We start from the raw sequence: 23,306 nt of genomic DNA, 5'->3' as shown, positions 1-23,306 counted from the left end.
TGAAGGAACAGAAAATGAATTATTTTCAATTACTACATGCAAAGTATTTTTTTTTGTGTGTGTGTTGAATTATTACAGTCTTGGATATGTCAGTATAAGCAGCAACATTTATTTTAATGCATTATTATTTTTTTGTGCAGTGTCAAATACTGACTCTCAAGCTGCTAGGTGCCACAAATGCACCTTTAATACAGCGGCCAAAATTTTTTTTATTTTAACCTACTGAATGCCAGTTTATGTCATTATGCCACCATGTTTCTCAATGAAAAAAACCCCAAAAAAAACAGAAAAATGATTTGTTTCCAATATGCTACATGCAAAGTAATTTTTTGTGTTGAATTATTTCAGTCTGGGAAATGTCATTATTTATCAGCAACACTGATTTTTATGCATTATTATTTTTTGCACGTTTAGGTTTTTTTTTTCTCCATTTGCCAAATATGGTCAAAATGACGCCATCTGGTGGCGAGTAGTTAAAAGGATCAAGTCCAAGGCAAAAGCCCAGGTTGACACCCAGATAAAATAAAATGCATGTTTTCTGCTTTAATGGAAGTGAGATCAAAAATGTCAGTGTGAATGGGTTTCATTGGGGCATTTTTGGCTCTTAACAGCCTGAGTGTAACTTTTGCTTGTAAACAGTGTCTTTTAAACTTACTGCAGGAGCTGAGCTGGAAATGACAAGATCAGATAAAAATACACAATCTTGCTAAAATTCATGCCATAGACAAGACAAAATTATCAACAAATGAAGAATGGAAAGTGTGTAAACTCTCCCCTGAGGATGAAACACAGCAGCTCTGAATCATAACCCAGCCTGGAAAGAAAGACACGTTGGCTAAAAGTAAAACACAGCTGATCTGATGCACAATCATTGGTAATATTTATTTACATCCTGCTAAGGAACCATTCATTCAGCCTTTCAGAGGCCCGGACACTTTTATGCCAGGCCTGAGCGCAGAAGTTTGTGTCCTCTCTGATCAAATAGAGCAGACTCTGAGGTCAGGTGTACTCAGATCCTGATGTGAAACCACCCTAAACCTTTATTTAAACTCAGCTGTGTTTGAACTCAGCCTGGCAGGTGCTCCCCCTCGCTGATCTGACGGTAGATCTGCTTGGTAAACAGCAGTGATGATGCACTTTCTACTTCAGATCCAAGTTTCCGTTCTGGTCTCTTGGATCCTCACAAACTTAAATCATCCTCGGTACCCGGGAGCAAACGGCGTCTTCATCTGTTGTTTGCTGGGCGGGGGTGCGGGCGCGGGTGTGGGGGGGTTGTGAGGATGCTGGTGGTCCTGCTGGTTATGGATGGGCCGGCTCGCTGCCTCAGACACCGCAGAGGCTGAGTTATGGCTCGTGTTGTGGCTGCTGATCTGTGACCTGCGGGGTCCCATCGAGCTCTGATCAACTCTCTGCAGCCCCAGTGTGCAGGAGAGCAGAGGAGACTGCAAAAGGCTGCACAAACTTATGCTGCAATGGTACAGAGCTAGAAAGACTAAACACAAGGATACTGGGATGGTACAGAGCTAGACAGACTAAACACAAGGATACTGGGATGGTACAGAGCTAAATACATGGATACTGGGATGGTACAGAGCTAAACAGACTAAACACAAGGATACTGGGATGGTACAGAGCTAGACAGACTAAATACATGGATACTGGGATGGTACAGACTAAATACATGGATACTGGGATGGTACAGACTAAATACATGGATACTGGGATGGTACAGACTAAATACATGGATACTGGGATGGTACAGACTAAATACATGGATACTGGGATGGTACAGAGCTAGACAGACTAAACACATGGATACTGCACAGATAAGATGCAAGAAAAATCCTCTGAATGGATGTTGGACTGATTAAAGTCACCACTGTAGACAGGTTTAATAGTATCCAGTAGTTCTGGATGTTCTGGAGACGTCATGGACAATAATGGACAAGAATATTTTATAGTAACTGTAGAATATCTTTTCTACCTCATGGTTTTATTTTAGTTTAAAGTAGGGATGTGTTTTTAGAACTTAATCATACTTCCAGAGTCAGGGGGGTTCATTCAAAGACTCTACAGCCCAGAGCAGCGTGCAGCTTGAAGTTATGATGATTACACTCCTGATGATTTGAACATCATTGAGGAGAGAGGGGGGGTGAACTGATCTGGTCTGTGCCGTCTTTGGAGGAAGTGGAAGAATCAAAGAGGTTAAAATGGATAAAATGATTCACTGTTGTGTTACTGACCCTCTGATTGTTTTATGTTCACTAGGGGCGTGTCTATCATCTGATTTGATTATTAACTAGTCTCAGTCTGTCGCTGATAAGTCGACTATTCGCCACTTCAGAAGCCTCTTACATTCACATGGTACCAAAGAAAACCCAGAGAGAAGCTTCCAGTGATGCCTCTGATGGTGAAATAATGAGTCACTGAACACTGCAACCTGAGTTTCTCTAAACTCACCTCACCTGGACCTCACCTGGACTCAATCAAGACCAGTCAGACCCAGACTCACCTGGACCTCACCTGTACTCAATCAAGACCAGTCAGACCCAGACTCACCTGGACCTCACCTGTACTCAATCAAGACCAGTCAGACCCAGACTCACCTGGACCTCACCTGTACTCAATCAAGACCAGTCAGACCCAGACTCACCTGGACCTCACCTGTACTCAATCAAGACCAGTCAGACTCAGACTCATCTGGACCTCACCTGGACTCAATCAAGACCAGTCAGACTCAGACTCACCTGCACTCAATCAAGACCAGTCAGACTCAGACTCACCTGGACCTCACCTGTACTCAATCAAGACCAGTCAGACTCAGACTCACCTGCACTCAATCAAGACCAGTCAGACCCAGACTCACCTGGACCTCACCTGTACTCAATCAAGACCAGTCAGACTCAGACTCACCTGCACTCAATCAAGACCAGTCAGACCCAGACTCACCTGGACCTCACCTGTACTCAATCAAGACCAGTCAGACTCAGACTCACCTGCACTCAATCAAGACCAGTCAGACCCAGACTCACCTGGACCTCACCTGTACTCAATCAAGACCAGTCAGACTCAGACTCACCTGGACTCAATCAGGACTAATCAGACTCAGACTCACCTGGACCTCACCTGATTATTCACTCAGAGACTGACCAGAGTGAATCTCCCTCACACAAGTTAGATATTAATATGATTTCACTGTTTACTGGAGGGATGAGAGAGGAGCAGAGGGGAAATGTGAGCAGGAGAGAAAAGATCTGGTGTTTTAGAGAAAAGTCGAGGTTAGAGATTAAAAATGCAAACAAGAGAAAAATCACAGAGTGGAGGAAACTGTTCAGATAAATGTTAACCCTTAGACAGGCCACATACAGGGTCTTAAGCCTGACTTGAGACAAGATCCTGTTTTTTTTCTGAAGTCATGTGACCACTCAAGGTCGTAGGCAGGTGTGTGGTCTCCAGTGATCTGACAGTCTCTAACTGGTCTGTGGTCGCCCACGTCTTTAAAATCATTTCAGGTTTAAAATCCTGTTGACCATGGCCGTCCACGATTACGCCGGTGTGATTTCATCATCTGCTATTTTTGTCACATGAAAATAAAATCACACTTTGCATCGCAGTCGCTCAGAGTGAAAAGCCTGATTTTACAAGTTTTCTTTCTTTTTTTATGTCAGTAGGCCAGGTAAAACAGGAAATATGATCATTTGAGTTTGATATAATTTTACATATAGACCAGACTGTACAGGACTGACTCTGGTAATGTTTTTCATAATTTCAGCATTTTGTAATTTCTTTTTAAAAATGACTGCATATTGTTGTAAAATAACATTTTTAACAGAGATAGTAAAGATGTGAGATGTCTCACTCCTCATAAATCTCCTCTCCAGCATGAAAACATCCACCATTACAGAACCAGTAAATCATCCACACTTAAACTCAATGACATTTTTTTTTTATTGAATTTTATCAACAAAACTGACAGTTTGTGTCCTTCCTCGGGTTTATACTGCAGTATTGTACAGCGACAAGAGCTCACACTGATGCTGGACTCTCCTCATGTTATTATGTGTCTGCTAGCTGACCTTTGCATCAGAGATGCTGGTTTAGTAGTTACCTGTGTATAAAATGAGTCTTGGTTTGAGCTGCAGGTTGAATGCCTCCTCATTTAACAGATAAACAGATTCATCTAAACTCTCATGAACCAGACAGGCTTTGAATGCTCTGCAGGTGTCACGGTTTAATCTGTGACCCTGCAGGTTTGTAGTTTTCATTTAAGACTTAGCTGATGAGCTAGTGTTGATATTATAATATATTATAATAAATAAATGAACAAAAAGGCCAGTAGTAAACTCTCTAACAGCTGTTATATGAGAGAAGCTCTGACAGCAGGATGGTTAACAGGGAGCAGCTTTTTAAAGTGGAGGTTGTCGTGGTGAGGAGGACATCAACAAAACGTGTCGTTCAATCAGCCCATGTCTGTGAGCCCTGTGATGCTCAGCAGCGTTAGCATGGTGCTCTATTTATGCTAACTAGTGGTGCAGAGACCGTACTGACCCAGAGCTGGGTCAGATCATTTTAGTGGCCCTTTAAGTAAACTACTTTACCTCTGAGGTGATCCACACGTTTCTTTTTATCAGATGATGTAGGTTTCAGCTGTTCACATGCATCTCGACAATCCTATTCCTTCTCGATGCAAGCATCTGCTCTCCACTCCAGCATCTCCACGCTCACATTTCAGCCCCTGCATGTGGACTCACTGAACAGAGACATTTGTGCAATTGGATTTATTCATGCAACTCAAGTTAACTTCATGCAACTTGCTGAATTCAGTCGAATCAACTTATATCTATTGCTTTTTTAAGTTTGTCCACTTTTATTTTCGATGCATTTTCTTGTGAGCAAAAAAAACATTAAGACTCACTAAAGGTCTCCTTCAGTGGACAGACAGATTTAAAGATTATTTAAAGATTTTTTTGGTTGGATATACTTTGATAGGACATCTGAGGAGAGAGAGACAGGAAACATGGTGAGAGAGACGCACCAAACATCCTGCTACCAGAGCATGAAGAACTACAGCCTTAGTTTAAATCCAGTACTGACATGGTACCAGTGCCAACATGTCGGATACCTACTGGACTGAATTCCAGCACAGATACTGATTCTTCAGTACCCTACCACTCCTCTGATTTATACGTCAAAGGTTATATATTATGCAAAAATCACTTTTTCAGGCGTTTCTAACAAAATATGTACCCCTGGCCTGTCCACAATCCCCTCAGTCATGTACCCCAAGTACCTCATGATGTCATGTAGCCCCGCCCCCAGGTTCAGTTGGCCCTCCCTGCTTGGAGGAACGTTCCGCCCTCCTCTCCTGAACCTGGGAGGAGGATCCGGAGAACCGGAGAACCACATCCATCAGGCCACATCCATTTCATGAGAGAGGCGGAGTCAGGGGCGGAGTCAGACAGCTTGTTGACATTTAATGCCACAGACACAGAAACAGCTCGTTCATAACTGGGCTGAAACAGAGGAGTTTTTAGGCGTGCAAAAATCCAGTACTGGAGTGTTTTTACAGCAACAATCTTCACAGGAATGTTTTCTGCAAATCATATATGATACCCTCAGGCACCGTTTAGGCACCGTATAAAATGTACTGATTTGGCACCAGTACACCCTATTTACTGGAGCCTGCTCTACCAACTCAGCTACACCAGAGCCGAGGAGTTTGTGTTTTTTATGCTCCGTTTGTCCTCACTCTGCATTAAGACCGTAATTGTGTTCTAGGAACAAAACTTAAAAGATATTTGATGCTAACTTTGGCACCATTTCACTCTGGTTTTTGCCGTTACAAGATTTTGGGCTGGACTTAATGCATGCCACTCTTCTGCAGGGTTTTTAAAATTTCTCCTAGGGATGTATGCGTGCAGTCTTTGAAAGAGATGCCTTTGAAATGGCCCTCATTCCAAACTATTCCTGCTCCACTGCACTATAAATGATGATGATTATTCCTGTTACACCACTGTTGCTGTTTGCTCTACGACTGGGATTTAATGAGTCAACATGTTGTTGTTCTGGTTGCCAGCTTGAATCGTGTTCTTACTCCACATTCGCTCCAGGCTTCCATTAAAGGGGCTGAGACCGCCATCCTGGCTCAGTTGTTTTATTCCACCTCTGACTGCTGAGTTCACTTCTGTCCAAACAAACCAAAGAGAGAACTCTCCAGGTGTGAATGCACCTTCAGTCTAAACAATGCTTTTAGAGATATGTGGACCTTTGCACCGTGCTTCTTTACTTTAGTGACATTTCAGTGCAGGATTGAACGGTTGAACCACTCTAACTTTACTCCAGCCTTGCTCTGAGTTTCCTCTCGGACTCTCTCTGTCGTCGTTTTCCTCTCTGACCCATTTTTATGATCTTGTTCAGTCGCTCTGACACTAATCCTCCTTTCTCTGCCTCCTTTCTCATCAATCACCTCTTTACCCCTGCATCCTCGTCTCCTCGTCCATCACCTCCTCTCCTTCATCCCCAGCTTCTCTCACCTTCCTCCTTCACCTCCTTTCCCTCCATACGTCCCTCTCTCCCCCTCCCCCCCCCTCCCTCTCTCCCCCCTCTCAGGTGAGAAGTGTCGGAGCTTCATTGATCTCGCCCCGGCATCGGAGAGAGGTGAGTAATGACCGTCATTAGGCTTCGCCGACACTCCCTGCCGCTCCCCACCTGTTCGACGGAAAGAACCGGAAAACAGGAAGTACACTGTTTCTGTGAGGGTAGAGGATTCTAGAAGGTCTTCAGAGTTATTCAGCTTCATTTATCTGCCTAGAAACAAGATGTTTACTGTCAGTGTTTAGATGTTACCTTACGGCCTGGTTCACCGTGTTCAGGATAGTTTCCTACGAGCGGCGTTCAGTTGGTGTTGGTTCTAGACCGGTTTTTACTTTAAATACTGAAAGAGAAGAAAAGTGCTGACTCAGGCAGACTGTCTGACCTCTCGTTCACATCTCAGTCGAAAAACATGAGCTGGTATCTCCTCTCTTCTCCTCTCTCCTCCTCTTATCACTCAGCCCGCCAGCAGAAGACACTTTTCTGTTAAAGTGTCCAGTTTCATAGTAAAACAACTCTTTACTGTACGGAGGCCCTGAGTGGACATATGTGAACAAAAGTGGGACTGTACGGAGGCCCTGAGTGGACATATGTGAACAAAAGTGGGACTGTACGGAGGCCCTGAGTGGACATATGTGAACAAAAGTGGGACTGTACGGAGGCCCTGAGTGGACATATGTGAACAAAAGTGGGACTGTCAGGGTGTCTTACTCAAACACTCGTACTTTAATATGAAGTTTGACCCCTTCTGCAGCTCTAACAGCCTCCACTCTTCTTGGAAGGCTTTCTACAAGATTCTGGAGTGATTACAGAGTCTATATCAGTGTTACAAAACCCAAGAGCCAGACTGTTAAAAATACCTTTACAAGAGCCACAGTCTAAGTGGGGAAAAGTGGCTAAAACGGCTTGAGGTAGCAATAAAAATAAGATATGAGATAATGAGAGAAAAGTGACTTTAATGGGCAAAAAGCAGTCAAGAGTGGCAAAATAGAGCAAAAAACAGGAAATAAGTGGTAATTAATGGCAAAGGTAGCGCAAATGGGTAAGAAGTGGTGAAAAAATGGTGAAAAGGGGGAAAAATGGGATGAAAGTGGCAAAAATTGGCAAAAAAGAAGGAAAAAGTGGTATTATTGGCGATGGTAGCTTAATTGGGGGAAAAGTGGCAAAAAAAATGGTGAAAAAGGGCAAGCAGTATGAAAGTGGCAAAAAAGGAAAAAGGGGTACTGAATGGCAAAAGGCAGCTTAAATGGGCAAAAAGTGGTGAAAAAAATGTAGAAAAAGGGCAAAAATGGGATAAAAGTGGAATAATATGGGGGAATAATATTTCGAAGAAGACATAAAGGAGCCACATGTGGCTCCAGAGCTAGACGTTGACTATCACTGGTCTTTCTAGTCCATCTTCGGTCTCTGGGCCACAGTCATGCTGGAATAGAAAAGGACCTTCCCCAAACTGTCACACAGTTGGAAGCGTAGCGTTGTCCAGAATGTCTTGGTCTGCTGAAGAATTAAGATTGGCCTTCACTGGAGATAGGGGGTCCAGCCCAGACCCTGAAAAACAGCCCCATACCATTATCCCTCCTCCACCAGACTTCACAGTCAGACAGGTATCAGACTGGTAACGTTCTCCCAGTATCCTCCAAACCCAGCCCCACCCTGACTGTAAACAGAGAAGCACGTTTCCACTGCTCCACCAATGTCGGTGTGCTTTCCTCCACTCCATCCGTGCCTTAGACTTGGTGATGTGAGGCACACAGCTGCAGATTTAGTTTGAGTTCCAGGGTCCTTTCCAGTCCACATTTAAAAAGCCAAACTGGTACCAAATGAAGACCAGCTCTTATCACTTATCTGAGCCAAATGATCCGGTTCTCTACGTGGAAACTGAGTTCTCCACCATAAGGAGCGAGGCTGGATGGACATCAGCTGTGGAAAGATCAGGGTTTACTGTCACGGACTGGACTGCTTGGTGGACCACAGGCGCCTTGTCTAGCTCTGCCCCTCCAGACTTTAGATGGAGTCTTCTAATCCTCTCCTGCTGCAGGTCTTCCACGAGCGTTTTACATTTCTAAATCTTTGCATGAATGTGTCACTACTGCCAGGACTCAAAGGTAGCTAGTTTTTTAAATTTGCTTTCCATCTGGAGTTCTCCACTCCATCGGCAATCCACATGTTCAGAAAAGTCCTGATTTTCATCTTAACTCAGAGGCCGGTGGGTTTTGGCTCCTGATAATTGTTAATCTGTTGTGTGTTTGTATCTGTATTTTAAATCCCTCAAACACCCTGTCTTTCCCGTTTACTGCAGATTATTTGGTGTAATGTAAGTTCAGTTACTGAGTGGCAGGGCTGGCATCATCACCATTCAGAACCAGCCTCTAGTGGTCACATGTGGAACAGTGGTTTAGGAACTTCTGCATCATTTTGCAGCCGTTAACTTTCCTCTAATCTTTAACTGTGAAAGGTTAGGTTTTAATTGATTTGCCAGTGTGAGCACAGTGGCGCCTTACTCAGATGTGTAGCCGAGTCCATGTTAAAGGGGTGGTCTAGTGCAGCGGTCCTCAACTAGTCTAGGACCAGGACCCACCATCACTTCCTTATCGACAAATTGAAGCCTATTTTTTTTAGATTTTCAATTATAAGCAAATCCTTTAAAGAAAAATGGGACCGTTTGGACTTGAGATGAAGCAGAAGATGGGATGGATGCAGACATATTCTTCAAAATAAAATCACATAATAGACTTTTTCTGACATGTTCTTACCAAGGCACACCTTCAGGCTGAGCACCGAGGGTGTCTGGACTCAGGCTTGTTACGTAGGGAATGTGAGTGCAACCATGCATGACTGTGCACATACAAACATACACCAACAGACCGTACATCTGCTGTCATGCTCAGGCATGGCTGCCCACCACGGTGCAGAAAGTCAAGCTCTTGGATCTATTATTTATGCTCTGTGTACTAAAGCAGTGGTTTTCAAAGTGTGAGGCGGGCCTCCCCTGGGGGGCGCCACAGAGCTTCAGGGGAGGCGCAGAACCATAAACCAGAAAAACGGTGATTTGCTTTGTGAACCTCTGCTGTGCATGGAGCTAAATGGATAAACTTAGAGTTACTTATAGAACAGCGTAACTCAACCAAAGAGCCAAACAGCTAGAAGTAGCAATAAAAATAGGTTAAAGGTGGCAAAAATAGTCAAAAAGCAGCAATAAAATGGGTGAAAAGGGGAGATAAAGTGAAAAAATTATCAGAAAGTAGCAGAAATGGGTGAGAAGTGACAAAAAAATGAGTGGAAAGTGACTAAAATGGGTAAAAAGCAGCCAAGAGTGGCAAAAATGGGTAAAAAAGAGGAAACAAGTGGTATGTAATGGCAAAGAGAAGTTTAAATGGGCAAAAAGTGGCAAAAAAAAATGTGAAAAGGGCAAAAATTAGAAAAAAATGGCAAAAAGAAGAGGAAAAAATTTGGAAAAAAAGGAAACAAGTGGTATTTAATCACAAAAAGTAGCTTAAATGGACAAAAAGTTGCAAAAAATGTTGGAAAGAAAAGGGTAAAGATGGTAAAAAGAAGGGAGAAAAATGGGAAAAAGTGGCAGAAAGATGTCGCAAAAATGCAAAAAATGTTGGAAAAAAGGATATTTAATTATGAACGGTAGCTTAAATGGGCAAAAAGGTGAAAAAGGGCAAAAATGGGATAAAAGTGGGGAAAAGGGGAAAAGAGGCAAAAAGAAGCTGTAAAATGGCCAAAAAAAATATGAAAAAAGGGTATTTAATGTCATTATAACTGAATAAGAGGGAAAGGCTGATGTTTAAGGACATTTGCAAACCAAAATATCCAAAATAAATTAAAGTTAAAAATGTTTAAAGATTAGACATAAATGTTTGAAATGTTGTTTAATTTTTTTTAATTCAGTCCTATTGGTGGGTGGGGGTCCACTGAATGAATAATTTCTTAGGGGAGGCTCACTCTCACACACTTCGATTAAAAAAGTGATACACTTTGATTCACTTTAATTCATGCAACTTTTAACCAAGTTGACATTTTTTTCTACTCATTTTTACCACTTTGTTTTTTGGCAGCTTCGAGTGGTCAGTTTGCTGCTTTGTAGCATTTTTGCCACTTTTTTAGAACTTCTGGCCACATTTAGCCCATTTTGCTACCCTTTAGCCCATTTTTGCTATTGTTTGGACGTTTTTTGCCCCTTTATAATCCCTTTTAAAACCTTTAAACCACCTTTATTGCAACTGTAACTTATTTTTGCCACTTTTCTGCCATTTGTAACCTATTTTGCCACCTTTTGGACATTTTTGCCACCTTTATAGCCAATGTTCGCCCACTTTAGTTTTTGTTTGGTCACCTTATTTGCCCAAATCTGCCCTTTTTTATCACTTTAAACCCATTTTTACCACCTGATTACAACTTGTTACCCTTTGAGGCCACTTGTTACCCATTTTTTTGAGACTTATAACATGTTTTTGTCACTTTTAACCTGTTGTTTGGCCACTTTTTTGCCAATTTCTGCCCATTTTTACTCTGTTTTGCCATTTATTACCCAATTTTGCCATGTTTTTCATCACTTTTAACTCATTTTTGCCACCTTCCAGGCATCTGTTGCCAACTCCATGATTCCCCAGTTGGCTGGGAATCAGAAAGCCCCCCCCCTTTAACCTCCCTTAGGGCCACCTTGGCTGTAACATTATTCAAAAGTGTATTTTGTATTGATATGAATATGGTGTGCCTTGAGATTTTGGCTTGACTGTAGGTGTGCCTTGGGAGAAAAAGTTTGGAAACCCCTGCTTTGGAGGATCCTACAGCTCTCTCTCTGAAGCTCTCTGAAGCGTTGGTCCTGATTCTGTTGACGGAGGAGGGAGAAGAAGGAAAGTGACATTTATTAATTGATATGAAACCAGCCTGGTCTGCTCTGCTGTGGTGTCAGCTGTGATTTATGGAAGTAATAGAGGCGTGTGAGCTCAGAGATAAGGCCAACGCTGCTGATTCACATCCAAATTTAAACAGAATCTGAGCCAACTCTGTAAAGTTGTAACATGGGAACTATTTCTCTATCATCAAGAAAAAACACAAGAAGAAGAGATGAACTTTATCAGAGGAGCACAGGAAGCCTGAGAATGAGTCTGAGCTTTCATGAATGTATAGATTTGCTATCAGATCATGGAGAGTCAGTGCACGTCTGCAGCTTTTAATTCTAAAGACTTTTTTCTTTATTATGGCATAAAAACGCCGTCATATCCTTACGCAGCTGAATTTAAGGTTGTATTCATTTAAGAATTTGACAGACAAACTATTTTAATAGTTATCATGAAGATCAGAAATAAATTGAGGCAAAAAAAAAAGATTTTAATCACATTTCAGACTCTGTTTTGATTTAATCCTGATTTTTAAAAAAGTTTTTCCAGCTTTAACAACATAAAACTAAAGTCAAAGCATGACTGAATAGCAAGTGTTAATTTTACTCCTCTGACCTTAACAATGTTGCATATCTTTTTACTTTTTTCTTTATAATATGAAACAAATTCCAAAAAAGTTGGGACACCATGCAAAATGGCAATAACTGAAAAGAGTGATCTTTTTCAGCCTAAAATCAACTGTTTACAACAAATACAAGACACTTAATGTTCAAAGTCACTAACTTTGATTCTTGCAACATGTTCCAAAAAAGTTAGGACAGGAGCATGTTTACGTTCTGCTCGATTACCCTTTGCAGGATGAGACGTAATGTTGATAAAGTGATGATTTACGATCGGGAGTCCGTGCATTGTGTTTTATTTTGAAAGAACCGGATGTTCTACACTTGTGACTTCCATGGTTGGTGCTTTCTGAACAACAGTTAATTTACGAGGTTTGGCAGCAGCCGGCGCTGAAAATAGCCCTGCAGCGTATCTGAAACGAAGTGGAGTGAAGTGCCGCTGCCAGCCTGGAGCGCCGGCTATGGAAACGCTCTGATAGACTAGAAAGGGAGTGAAGTGCTCCACAGTTCGATTCGCAGACATTACGCGGCACGCACGCTGTATATGGAAACTGGGGGTAAGTGTTGCTCCAAAACCTCTCAGTATTAATGCTGCCTTCACAGATGTGCTGGTGACCCATGTCATGGGCACTAAAACACCCACACTCCACCACAGATGCTGGCTTTGGAGTTTTGTGCTGCTGACAACGGTGATGTTAATGTTGTTAAAGTTTTAATAATGTCCATGCTGACCGAGATAAGACAATCATGATGCAAGACTTGGCTGGTATATTTCAGGAGGTTTAATCTCTGCAGGTCCTCCTGATGGGGCAGCCCTGCAGGATCCTTACTGGATAATATAAACCTTTGCTTCATCCTACATGGATGCATGCAACACAGAAGAAACAGTCCAAAGGATGCTCTGTCCCATTAAAGTTTGTGTCATAATTAGGAATCTTCTGCATCAGTTAGCATCCTCAGTTTCACCCGTTTCCAGTCATGCTTCTAAGCAGGCATACATCCTGCTCATCTCTGTCATAGTTGAACTCTTCTGCAGTCTCTCTGGGTTCATGGTTTCTCTAACCTTCTAACATTTTTCTATTTTAGAACACAACAAAAAGACCAAAGATCTCACTATCAGATGGGAAAGGGGCTTGAGCTTGTTTAGAGTTTTCTAGTCCTCTGACTACTCCAAGCACTTTTACTCTGCAGGTCACGCCTACCGTTCACACACTGATGTTAAGGGTTACTATGCAGACAAGCTATCAGCATTAGCCAACACATTAACAAGCCGTTGATTCAGTAGTGGGAACATTTTGGGGTTAAAGACATTGCCATGTAATTGTGGCAGCTGGGGATCAAACCTATGACCAAATGTGGGCTCATCAGACCACGGCACACTTTACCACCAGTCCATCTCAGATCAGCTCAGGTCCAGAGAAGTAGGCGGGGCTTCTGGATGTTGCTGATGTAAGGCATTAGATAGAGTTTTAACCTACATTTGTAGATGCAGTGTTAACTGACAGTGGTTTTCTGGACTTTTCTTGAGCCCACGTTGTACCATCCACCACAGAATAATGATGGTTTTTACTGCAGATTCTCAAGAGGGGTCAAAGGTCACAGACCTTCAGTTCTGGTTAAGGTTTTGCCCCTTTAGATGCAGATATTTCTCCAGATTCTCTAAATCTTTCTGACTGTTGACTGTTGGACTATTTGCCCTTTCAGTCTTTCACAAAGCTGAGAACCTCGTTCATGCTTAACAGTAAATGACTGAGCTTTTTATGGCTGCTTCTTTTATGTTTTATATCAAGTACCGTACTTACCTGTGGAATGTTCCAGGTGTTTTAAGTATTCTACAACTTTCCAGGGCTTTTCATGCAGCTGTCTCAACTTTTTTGGAACTTGCTGCAGGCATCCAATTCAGAATGTGTGCATATTTAAAAAACAAAACAAAGATATATGTGTTTGGACATTAAATATCTTGTTTTTGTGCTGTTTTTAGAATGATGAGTTGAAATTCACTGTCCCAACTTTTTTGAAACTACAGTTTTAATAAGTGATGCATTTTTATTTTCATATTTATTTGTTGCGTGCTTACTAAGGCTAACTCTAGTTGTTGTTGTATGGTAGTTAAAGGGTTAATCTGCATGTTTTTAAGCTGTTTTTTAGCAGAAAGTTGTTCAACACTAAGAATAGCTGTTGATTTTTGTTCTCTGTGTTGTTAACGTGAAGCCCAGTAGTTTATCAGCCTCTAACCATCTGCAGAGATGTTCGTGATCATTCTGTCTTTTATCTCCTCTTTTTGACATGATCTGTTATTCAGAACATGCGTCAGGTGCTTGTTAATGAGAGAAAATCTCCTCCAGATTCTTCGTCCTGCAGCTCAAAGCAGATTATTTCCAACAGAGCGCGGCGTTTAAACATCCCGCGGCTCATGAAAGGAATATTTTAACGCCCAGAAGAAAGGGAATATTTTGGAGTGTGTGGGCGTAGCCTCTAATTCGCTGTTTCATGCAGAGCAGGTAGTTAATAATGGAAGTTCTCTGATGGTTTCATCTGTTAATGCCATCTGGAAGAAGAGGATGCTGCTGCATGGAGCACGGTGGTGGACGGTGTGATGGATGAAGCTGAGCGAGCGTCCTTCTCATACAAGGATGCCGTATGTAAATCAGACGTCCTCTGAGCCTGACGGGATCACTGCTGTGTTTGCTCGAACAGCTGCTCCACAGTCAGATACAGGATGGGTCTTAATGGACTCTATGACCATGGCTCACTGGGTGTTTTTAAATTTAGATCAAAATTTGGAAATAGTGAGTCAGAGCCAACCATCAGAACCAAAACAACTAAACACAGCGCCCACACCAAGCTCTGCACTGTTATAAAGCTTAAAAACATCACTGATTTATCACCTTTTATCATATTTCTGCAGGATGTCATTGCATGAGTCGCTGCAGCGCTGGGCTAAAAACGAACCATCTTGAGCTCAGTCCGTATCAACCCTCTAAGACCAGTGTTGTTGTAGACAAGAAGAGACACATGCTATTCAAAGCTGAATAACTTTTGAACCATAAATCACAGACACTTGCTTGTTTTGTCCTCAAATGTGCTGTTCTAATGATGCTATCCATGCCTTTGTTGCTCTAACAGAAAGTTCTCTTAAGAGCCTGGAACGAGCCTAGGCTGTGACAACCAATGGCATGCCTTTGTCAAACTGTGCTTGTGCACAGATTTAGAAATGGTAGAACAGAGCCTGACTGAGTCAAAATAGAGAGAAAGAGACACAGAGAGGCCGTGACGTGTCCTTCTTTGTCTCTGTAGACAGAAACTGCTCCAAATAATGACTCCCCAAAAGCACAAGGTATTCTTTGGTAAAAATTGATAAATTTGAAAACTTTTTGTCAGAGAATGATAATTTTTTCATTCTTTGGTCCCAAAGAGATGGGAGAACAAGAACAAGAAACCCTAATCATTCATGCTTACTAAGCCCAGAGAATGGCCCCGATAAACCAGAGAATGGGCCCTGATGAACCCAGAGAATGGACCCTGATAAACCAAAGAATGGACCCTGATAAACCCAGAGAATGGCCCCTGATAAACCCAGAGAATGGGCCCTGATGAACCCAGAGAATGGACCCTGATAAACCAGAGAATGGACCCTGATAAACCAGAGAATGGGACCCTGATAAACCAGAGAATGGCCCCTGATAAACCCAGAGAATGGGCCCTGATGAACCCAGGGAATGGGCCCTGATGAACCCAGAGAATGGACCCTGATGAACCCAGGGAATGGACCCTGATAAACCAGAGAATGGGCCCTGATGAACCCAGAGAATGGACCCTGATGAACCCAGGGAATGGACCCTGATAAACCAGAGAATGGACCCTGATAAACCAGAGAATGGGACCCTGATAAACCAGAGAATGGCCCCTGATAAACCCAGAGAATGGCCCCTGATAAACCCAGAGAATGGCCCTTAAAACCCGGAGAATGGGCCCTGATGAACCCAGAGAATGGACCCTGATAAACCAGAGAATGGCCCCTGATAAACCCAGAGAATGGCCCCTGATAAACCAGGGAATGGGCCCCTGATAAACCCAGAGAATGGCCCCTGATAAACCAGACAAAGGGCCCCTGATAAACCCAGAGAATGGCCCCTGATAAACCCAGAGAATGGCCCCTGATAAACCAGACAATGGGCCCCTGATAAACCCAGAGAATGGCCCCTGATAAACCCGGAGAATGGACCCTGATAAACCCGGAGAATGGGCCCTGATGAACCCAGAGAATGGACCCTGATAAACCCGGAGAATGGCCCCTGATTAACCCGGAGAATGGCCCCTGATAAACCCGGAGAATGGACCCTGATAAACCCAGACAATGGGCCCCTGATAAACCCAGAGAATGGCCCCTGATAAACCCAGAGAATGTCCTCTGATAAACCAGGGAATGGGCCCCTGATAAACCCAGAGAATGGCCCCTGATAAACCCAGAGAATGTCCCCTGATAAACCAGGGAATGGGCCCCTGATAAACCCAGAGAATGGCCCCTGATAAACCCAGAGAATGGCCCCTGATAAACCCAGAGAATGGGCCCCTGATAAACCCAGAGAATTGCCCCTGATAAACCAGACAATTGGCCCCTGATAAACCAGACAATGGGCCCCTGATAAACCCAGACAATGGGCCCCTGATAAATCAGGGGATGGACCCTCTCGAGCTATGATATAATGATAATACATTTGTGTGTTGGATCAGTAGCATTGATGCTAGCATCCTGGCTAACACTTCTAACCTTTTTTGATGCTGAAATTATTTACCACTTTCTAAACCATTTTGGGTACTTTTTAACTGCTTTTCACCACTTTTTTTTTGCTGTTTTTGCCACTCTTGACCCAATTTTGCCACTCTCTACCATTTTTTGCCCCTGGTATTTCTTTTCACTTTAAGTAATTGTTTGCCAGTTCAAACTCATGTGTGCCTCTATTAATCCTATTTAACTTTTTCTGCCCCCATTATTGCCAACAATAATGGGGGCATAATGGGCATATTTTAATCTAAAACACTCTTTGTATTGCTCATCTTTCCAGCTGTAAGCCCTCTTCACCTCTTTATCTGCCTGTTGTTAGAATTTTTCAGCCATTTTTTGCTGCTCCATCCCTCGTCTCCGTCTCTGATGTTCTGATATTCTGCTGTTAAAGCTGATGACCGATTCCTCCATCCTCTCCTGTTGGTGGAGGCTGTAAGCTCTAATACTCCTCCATCTTTAATCTAACACCAAATCAATTCATCGATATTCCCATCAGAGCATTTCCTGTGGGTTCAGACTTTATTAGATCTGAGATGTTGAGAGAAACACTGAAACATCAGAAATGTTGACTGTAGAAGTGTTGACGCTGCGATCACTCATTAAAACACAGACAGACTGACTCTCAGAGTAATTAAAGATGTAATTATGGGAGATGAGATTCACTCCAATGAGCTTCTTCCTTCCTGTTATCAGCGCCGCAGGTTAAATCACTCTGAACGTATCCCGCCCTTAAATTAAGTCTCAGTTTGCTCCGTCTACTGTTGAATATTCATAAAACAGAAAATTATTTTGTTAATATTACAGCGTAGTGATTTTACCTTAAAGGCGTTTAGAAATGTGCGTCCACGGGCTGGATGAAGGTAAATATGCAGCCATTTAGAAGTCAGAGATTTGTTATTGGAGCTATGAGTGTTTTTTGTTTTGTTTTTTTTATCACAAGTCAGAAAACAGAGCGAGCTAACTCATCCATATGTATGCTGTTTATTTCTCATAACACTGAAATACTCAACACTAGAATACATAAAACTTCATTAAAGTAGTATTTTACTTCTAAAGTACAGCTCATTTTGTGGGGGTTTATGAGCTCTATTATCATGAAATGTATGCACAGATCTACAAATGTATGCACAGATCTACAAATGTGTGCATGGGTCTACAAATGTATGCACAGATCTACAAATGTATGCACGGGTCTGCAAATGCATTTATAGGTCTACAAATGTATGCAAAGATTGGCAAATGTGTGCACAGATTTTACAAATGCATTTATAGATCTACAAATGTATGCACAGATCTACGAATGTATGCACAGCGCTACAAATGCATATATAGATCTACAAATGTATGCACAGATCTACAAATGTGGGCACAGATCTACAAATGTATGCACAGCTCTACAAATGTGGGCACAGATCTACGAATGTATGCACAGAGCTACAAATGCATATATAGATCTACAAATGTATGCACAGATCTGCAAAGTGAGTAGATGTCTAGATGGCTAGGTGCAAGCTAGGTGAGGGTAGGTCCTGCTTGATGTGATGCGTACGCACACATTCAATGCTGAGTCAGGCAGTGGTTTTAGATGTAACTTAAAACTAAAACCAAAAACTTAAACCAAAAAAGACTGAGTTTTCTGACCCCCCCAAAAAAAGCAAAGTCAATAATTCAAATTGGACTACTCATTTGCAGAATCATGTACTCATTCATAGCGTTTTGCAAATCATTTTACATATTTGGAAATCTTTGCACACATTAACTGATTTGTGCATACATTTGTAGATTTGTGCATTTGCAACTCTATCAGTGTATTTCCAGATTTATGTACAGATCCATGCATGCATTTGCAAATAGTTTGGCAGCATTAATAGCTCCATATTGCCAAATAACTCTGGACTTGTAGGTCTAGTGAAGGTTTTCATAGGATTAGATGGTTCACATGGACCAGTGGTTCTTAACTGGTGGGTTTAGAGCCAAAAGGGGGCCATGGAGCTGTATTTAATGGGTCAAGAATGCGTGCCCGTAAAATAAACATTGGCAAAATGATGTACAGAAGCCTTTAGCAGATTTTCTCCAAACATATTTTATTTATTTATTTTCTCATAGCTCTTTACTCTGGGATGTTGCCTATCCAGTAGGGGTGTGACGAGGTCTCATGCCACGAGATCTCGCCAGACCAAAATGTCACGAGATTTCTTGTAAAGGAAAAATCCGTCTCGCTAGATCAATATTGCGCAGACACTTGGAGCAGCAGCTCTCCTTACAGAAAACAATACCTAACTGGAAGTCATATAAGATCACAAAGATGCCCTGGACACTATAAAACTGTTAGTGGGAGAGCTAAAGAAGAAACGGAGCTGATCTGTGACCTATTCAGATTACGCTCCATCCCCCAACCCCTCCTCCACTTGCGCTTCTTGGGGCTGCACACGATCCGCCAATGCATAATAAGTTCATCATAATGGTCCAAAATGATGAAATGTTGCTGCTGTGCAGTCTCTGTAAGGAGAATATATAGTAGTATATATAGTATATATAGTATATATAGTGTTAAATCAGTTCGTGTATGTGCACACACTCGATCTTAGTGCCGGTATCTGTGAGTTTGTAACTTTGTTTCTGCGCTTCTTCGTCATGTCTCCTTCTCGTCTCACCGTCTGTCAGCCACACATCCATCAGCTGTTGGCGGCGCGTATCATCAATCAGAAGATTAACATAAGCAGCGCAGCAGGTGGTTGTATACTTCAGCGGTAAACTTAACGAAACAAACTCTCTTTTCAGCGCCATAGAGTCCATTGTTAGCCCCAAAAATTGCAGTTTTAGCCCCATTTAAACCCGCCCTGCTTGTTGTCTGACAGGCAGGGCAGAGACACACACTCGCTCACCAACGCACACACATTAACACACACGCTTATCTGTGCATCATGTCCAACACTGTCAAAGCTCATATGAACAAAAAACCCACAAAAACGATCAAATTATCTATTTCTCTACATGACAGCAAATGTGTTATTGACAGGAATGTTTCTTTGAGTGTTTTAAATATGGATGTCCTTAAAAAGGATGAGAAATAGTTTGATTTTACTGACGCAGCTCTTTATATCTCAGTCTGTTGTAAACAGTGTTTAAAGTACTTTCAAAACAATCTAAATGCTTTTATAATAATTATTGTAATTGTGGCAATGACTGTATAGTGCAGTAAAATAAAAATTTGGTAGACTATTAAAATGAAAGGTTTGATTTAAAGAGCATTAAAAATGTAGAGTCTGAGTCAGAGTTAGACAAGATAAACTGTGTGTAAGCATTAATAACCTATTCAGTATAAGAGTAGTTAGTTTAAACATTTTGGAATAGACCTGAATGCTTTGCAGTTATGACTTTCAGTTGTATAAAGGACATATTATCCACCCATCTATTTTTTTCCAAAATTAAAAAACGTGTAAAATCTCGTCTCGCCTCGTGTCTTGTGGGCCCAAATCTCATCTCTTCTTGTCTCGTGAGATAAGAGTCTCGTCACACCCCTACAATCCAGTCTATGTGTTTTTTGGATCTCAAGAAGGTTTATGATTGTGCTTCTGGGGGGTCATGTGGGTGGTCCTTCAGGACTATGGGGGTCCAGGTCCATTGCTACAAGCCGTTCTGTTCCTGCCAAAGTGAGAGTTATGCTCGTTTAGGTGCAAAGTCGGACACGTTCCTGGTGCATGTTGGCCAGGGTTGCTGGTTTCATCTCTGCTTTTTGCAGATGATGTAGTTCTGTTGGTTTCTTTAATAGCGGACCTCCAGCAGGCATTAGGGCGGTTTGCAGCCAGTGGTCTCGAGGGTAGAAAGAAGCGTGAGATTCTAGATGATGTACCGAGGAAGGTGATTTAGAAGGCACTCCTTCACTCCTACCTTCACCTCATGAGTTTTAGGTAATGGCTAAAAAATGAGATCACAGTTTCTCAGAAAGCCGTCGGCTCAGCCTTAGACGGGGGTAAAGAGCCCGGACATCTGGAGGGAGCTTGGAGTAGAGCCACTGCTCCACAATAAAGCAGTAATTACTAAGTCCGCTCTACATGTGTTACACCACAGAGTTATAATAATCTGAGTTAAAATACTCAGAGTTATAGCACTTTAAGTTTCACTGATTTGACTTTTTCTTCTCTTTGCATCTTTGTGCTGCAGGCTGCCCTGAGCTCCTTTGGTTTGTGCCACTTTTGCTCCAAACTATGCAGTAAACCACCTTGGATGATTGGACATAAATGTGTCAAGGTTTTTATATGGGCTCAGACTAACATCATTTTAAGGGAACATTGTTGGTATGTTGTTAGGCAGCATTAGATCAGTCAGGATTCTGTTGAAAAGATCATATCAGGCTCCAGGTTCTTTTATTTTCCATGTTACTGTATGGCACGTTCGCCCCACAGATGTGTGCTGCTCCTATAAAACCGTTTCCTTCTTTCTAACCTGATATTCTGTTTATACCCTCAGCCTTTTATAAAACAATAATGAATCCATGAAATGTAGAGCTACATTTGCTCTGCCAGGCCGACAGACAACTCTGAGGATGATTTATCCACCAGTCATGGCTGCTGAGGGCGTGGGCCGTCCCCTTAAATGACTGCTGCTCAAATTGAAAAGTCAGCCTGGAGTTTGTTCTTCAGCTCATCTCCATCCTCAGCAGAGCGAGCCCAGCAGATAATCCCGTTTAATGCTGCGAGCCTCAGCGATTCAAGAGCAGCTTCTGCCTTTCAGAAATTACCGATGTGGAGAGCATCGCAGAGAAAAGTCTGGAAGTCAGAGCGGATCCCGAGGGCCTTTTCTGTTGCAGAGTGACAGCTCGTGTCTGCTTTAAGAATGTTCCAGAGCGTGGAGAAGGACAGAGGAGTTGTAAAACTTGTTCATCATCCCATATAATGTCTCTGTCTGCTCTGATGGGGTTTTTTTCCCGTTGGTGTTATGACTCGAGGGCTCCGCCGACACGGTTAAGAGCCTATCAGTGCATGTCAGACATGCAGGTGGTGATATCAAACACACCCGGCCTTACCCCTGTGGGCCTATCAAAAACAAATATTTCACTTTATTGTGAGCTCAAACGGTCTTGCTGTCCTGTGGAGAAACACGTGGCATCATTCTCTGAAGATTCATCAGGTTTCTAAAGACAGGAGGAGTGAGAGAGGACAATAAATGGACGAATAATTCATGTCCCCGCCCTCAGAGTGAGCCTGGAGGTCAAAATACAACATAAATGGAAATATAATACCCACATCTTCCATGCAAGACACACTGACAGTAAATTAGATCCTTATATAAGAGCTTAGCAGAGAAAAATGCAAGCAAAGCAATTAAAGAAAAACCTGAGGATAGTTTTACAGGAGGGCTGCACGTTTGTGCAGTGGTGAAAGCATTCCTCACAGCAAAAAGGATCCTGGTTTGAATCCTGGTCAGACAAGGACGTTCTCTGTGCAGTCTGCATGTTCTCCATGGAAGCATGGCTTCTCTCCTGGTGTTCCAGGTTTCTCCCATAGACCAAAGAGATGCCTGAAACTTAGAGAAACCTGTCCTCAAGGGTGGTCCCTGGCAAGATGTGAACGCAACTTTGCTCAAGTATGGAAAGCCCATCAAGGGTAGAGCTAAAAAGGCAACTCTAAACGTCTCCTGACTCATCAAAAACATATCAGTGCAACATGGGCTCATTCTGTCCTTGGATGGATGGATGGATGGATGATGGATGGATGGATGGTTGGATGGATGATGGATGGATGGATGGATGGACCAATGGACCAATGGACCAATGGACCGGTGGATGGATGGATGGATGGATGGATGGATGGATGGATAATTAATGGATGGATGGATGGATGGATGGATGGATGGATGATGGATGGATGGATGGATGGATGAATGGATGGATGTATGGATGGATGATGGATGAATGGATGGATGATGGATGGATGGATGGATGAATGGATGGATGGATGGATGGATGATGGATGGATGGATGGATGGATGGATGGATGGATGGACAGTTGCATGGATGGATGATGGATGAATGGATGAAGTTCTAGATACAAATCCAAACACCTTCTGTCTTTTAAAAAATTACTGTATTTGCTCATCATTGGCCCGTTTCCTCCTCTGAGCTGAACGGCTGCTATGAAGAGTGTAGTTCTTGGTAATGTTAGTAATAATAGAGACATCCAGAGCTGCAGGGTGGAGTCTACTGTCTGCAGAGAGGATAATCAAATGTAAATACATGGTTTGCATGGCTGCTGCTTCTTTCTTCCTCTTGGTGGATTTGCAAACGTCTTCTAGTGGCGTCTTCTACTTGCACGCCACCACCTACCATATCAGGCTGTACGTATGCAGGCGTGCTCAGAGCTGGAATGATGCTGGTGTGAAAGCAGGGGAAGGGGGGGACAGTCACACCCGGGCAAAGTATGAAACAATCAAGCCTTATGTGAGAATGCTTTCTATTCA

The 23,306-nt window shown here is 42.5% G+C and overlaps 1 protein-coding gene across 1 annotated transcript in view; it reads left to right on the top strand.

Moving 5' to 3' along the window:
* gsg1l (gsg1-like) overlaps positions 1 to 23,306 on the top strand; it is a 57,134-nt gene that overhangs the window by 16,262 nt on the left and 17,566 nt on the right. The window contains exon 2 of the mRNA XM_041778164.1: positions 6,610 to 6,657. Coding sequence (XP_041634098.1) covers positions 6,610 to 6,657 — 48 coding nt within the window. The remainder of the gene's footprint in view (positions 1 to 6,609; positions 6,658 to 23,306) is intronic.

The sequence above is a fragment of the Cheilinus undulatus genome, linkage group 21 (assembly GCF_018320785.1).
Source record: "Cheilinus undulatus linkage group 21, ASM1832078v1, whole genome shotgun sequence".
Classification (NCBI taxonomy): Eukaryota; Metazoa; Chordata; class Actinopteri; order Labriformes; family Labridae; genus Cheilinus; species Cheilinus undulatus.
Note: the sequence above shows the minus strand (reverse complement) of the source record. Positions and strands in the feature narration are given on the sequence as shown.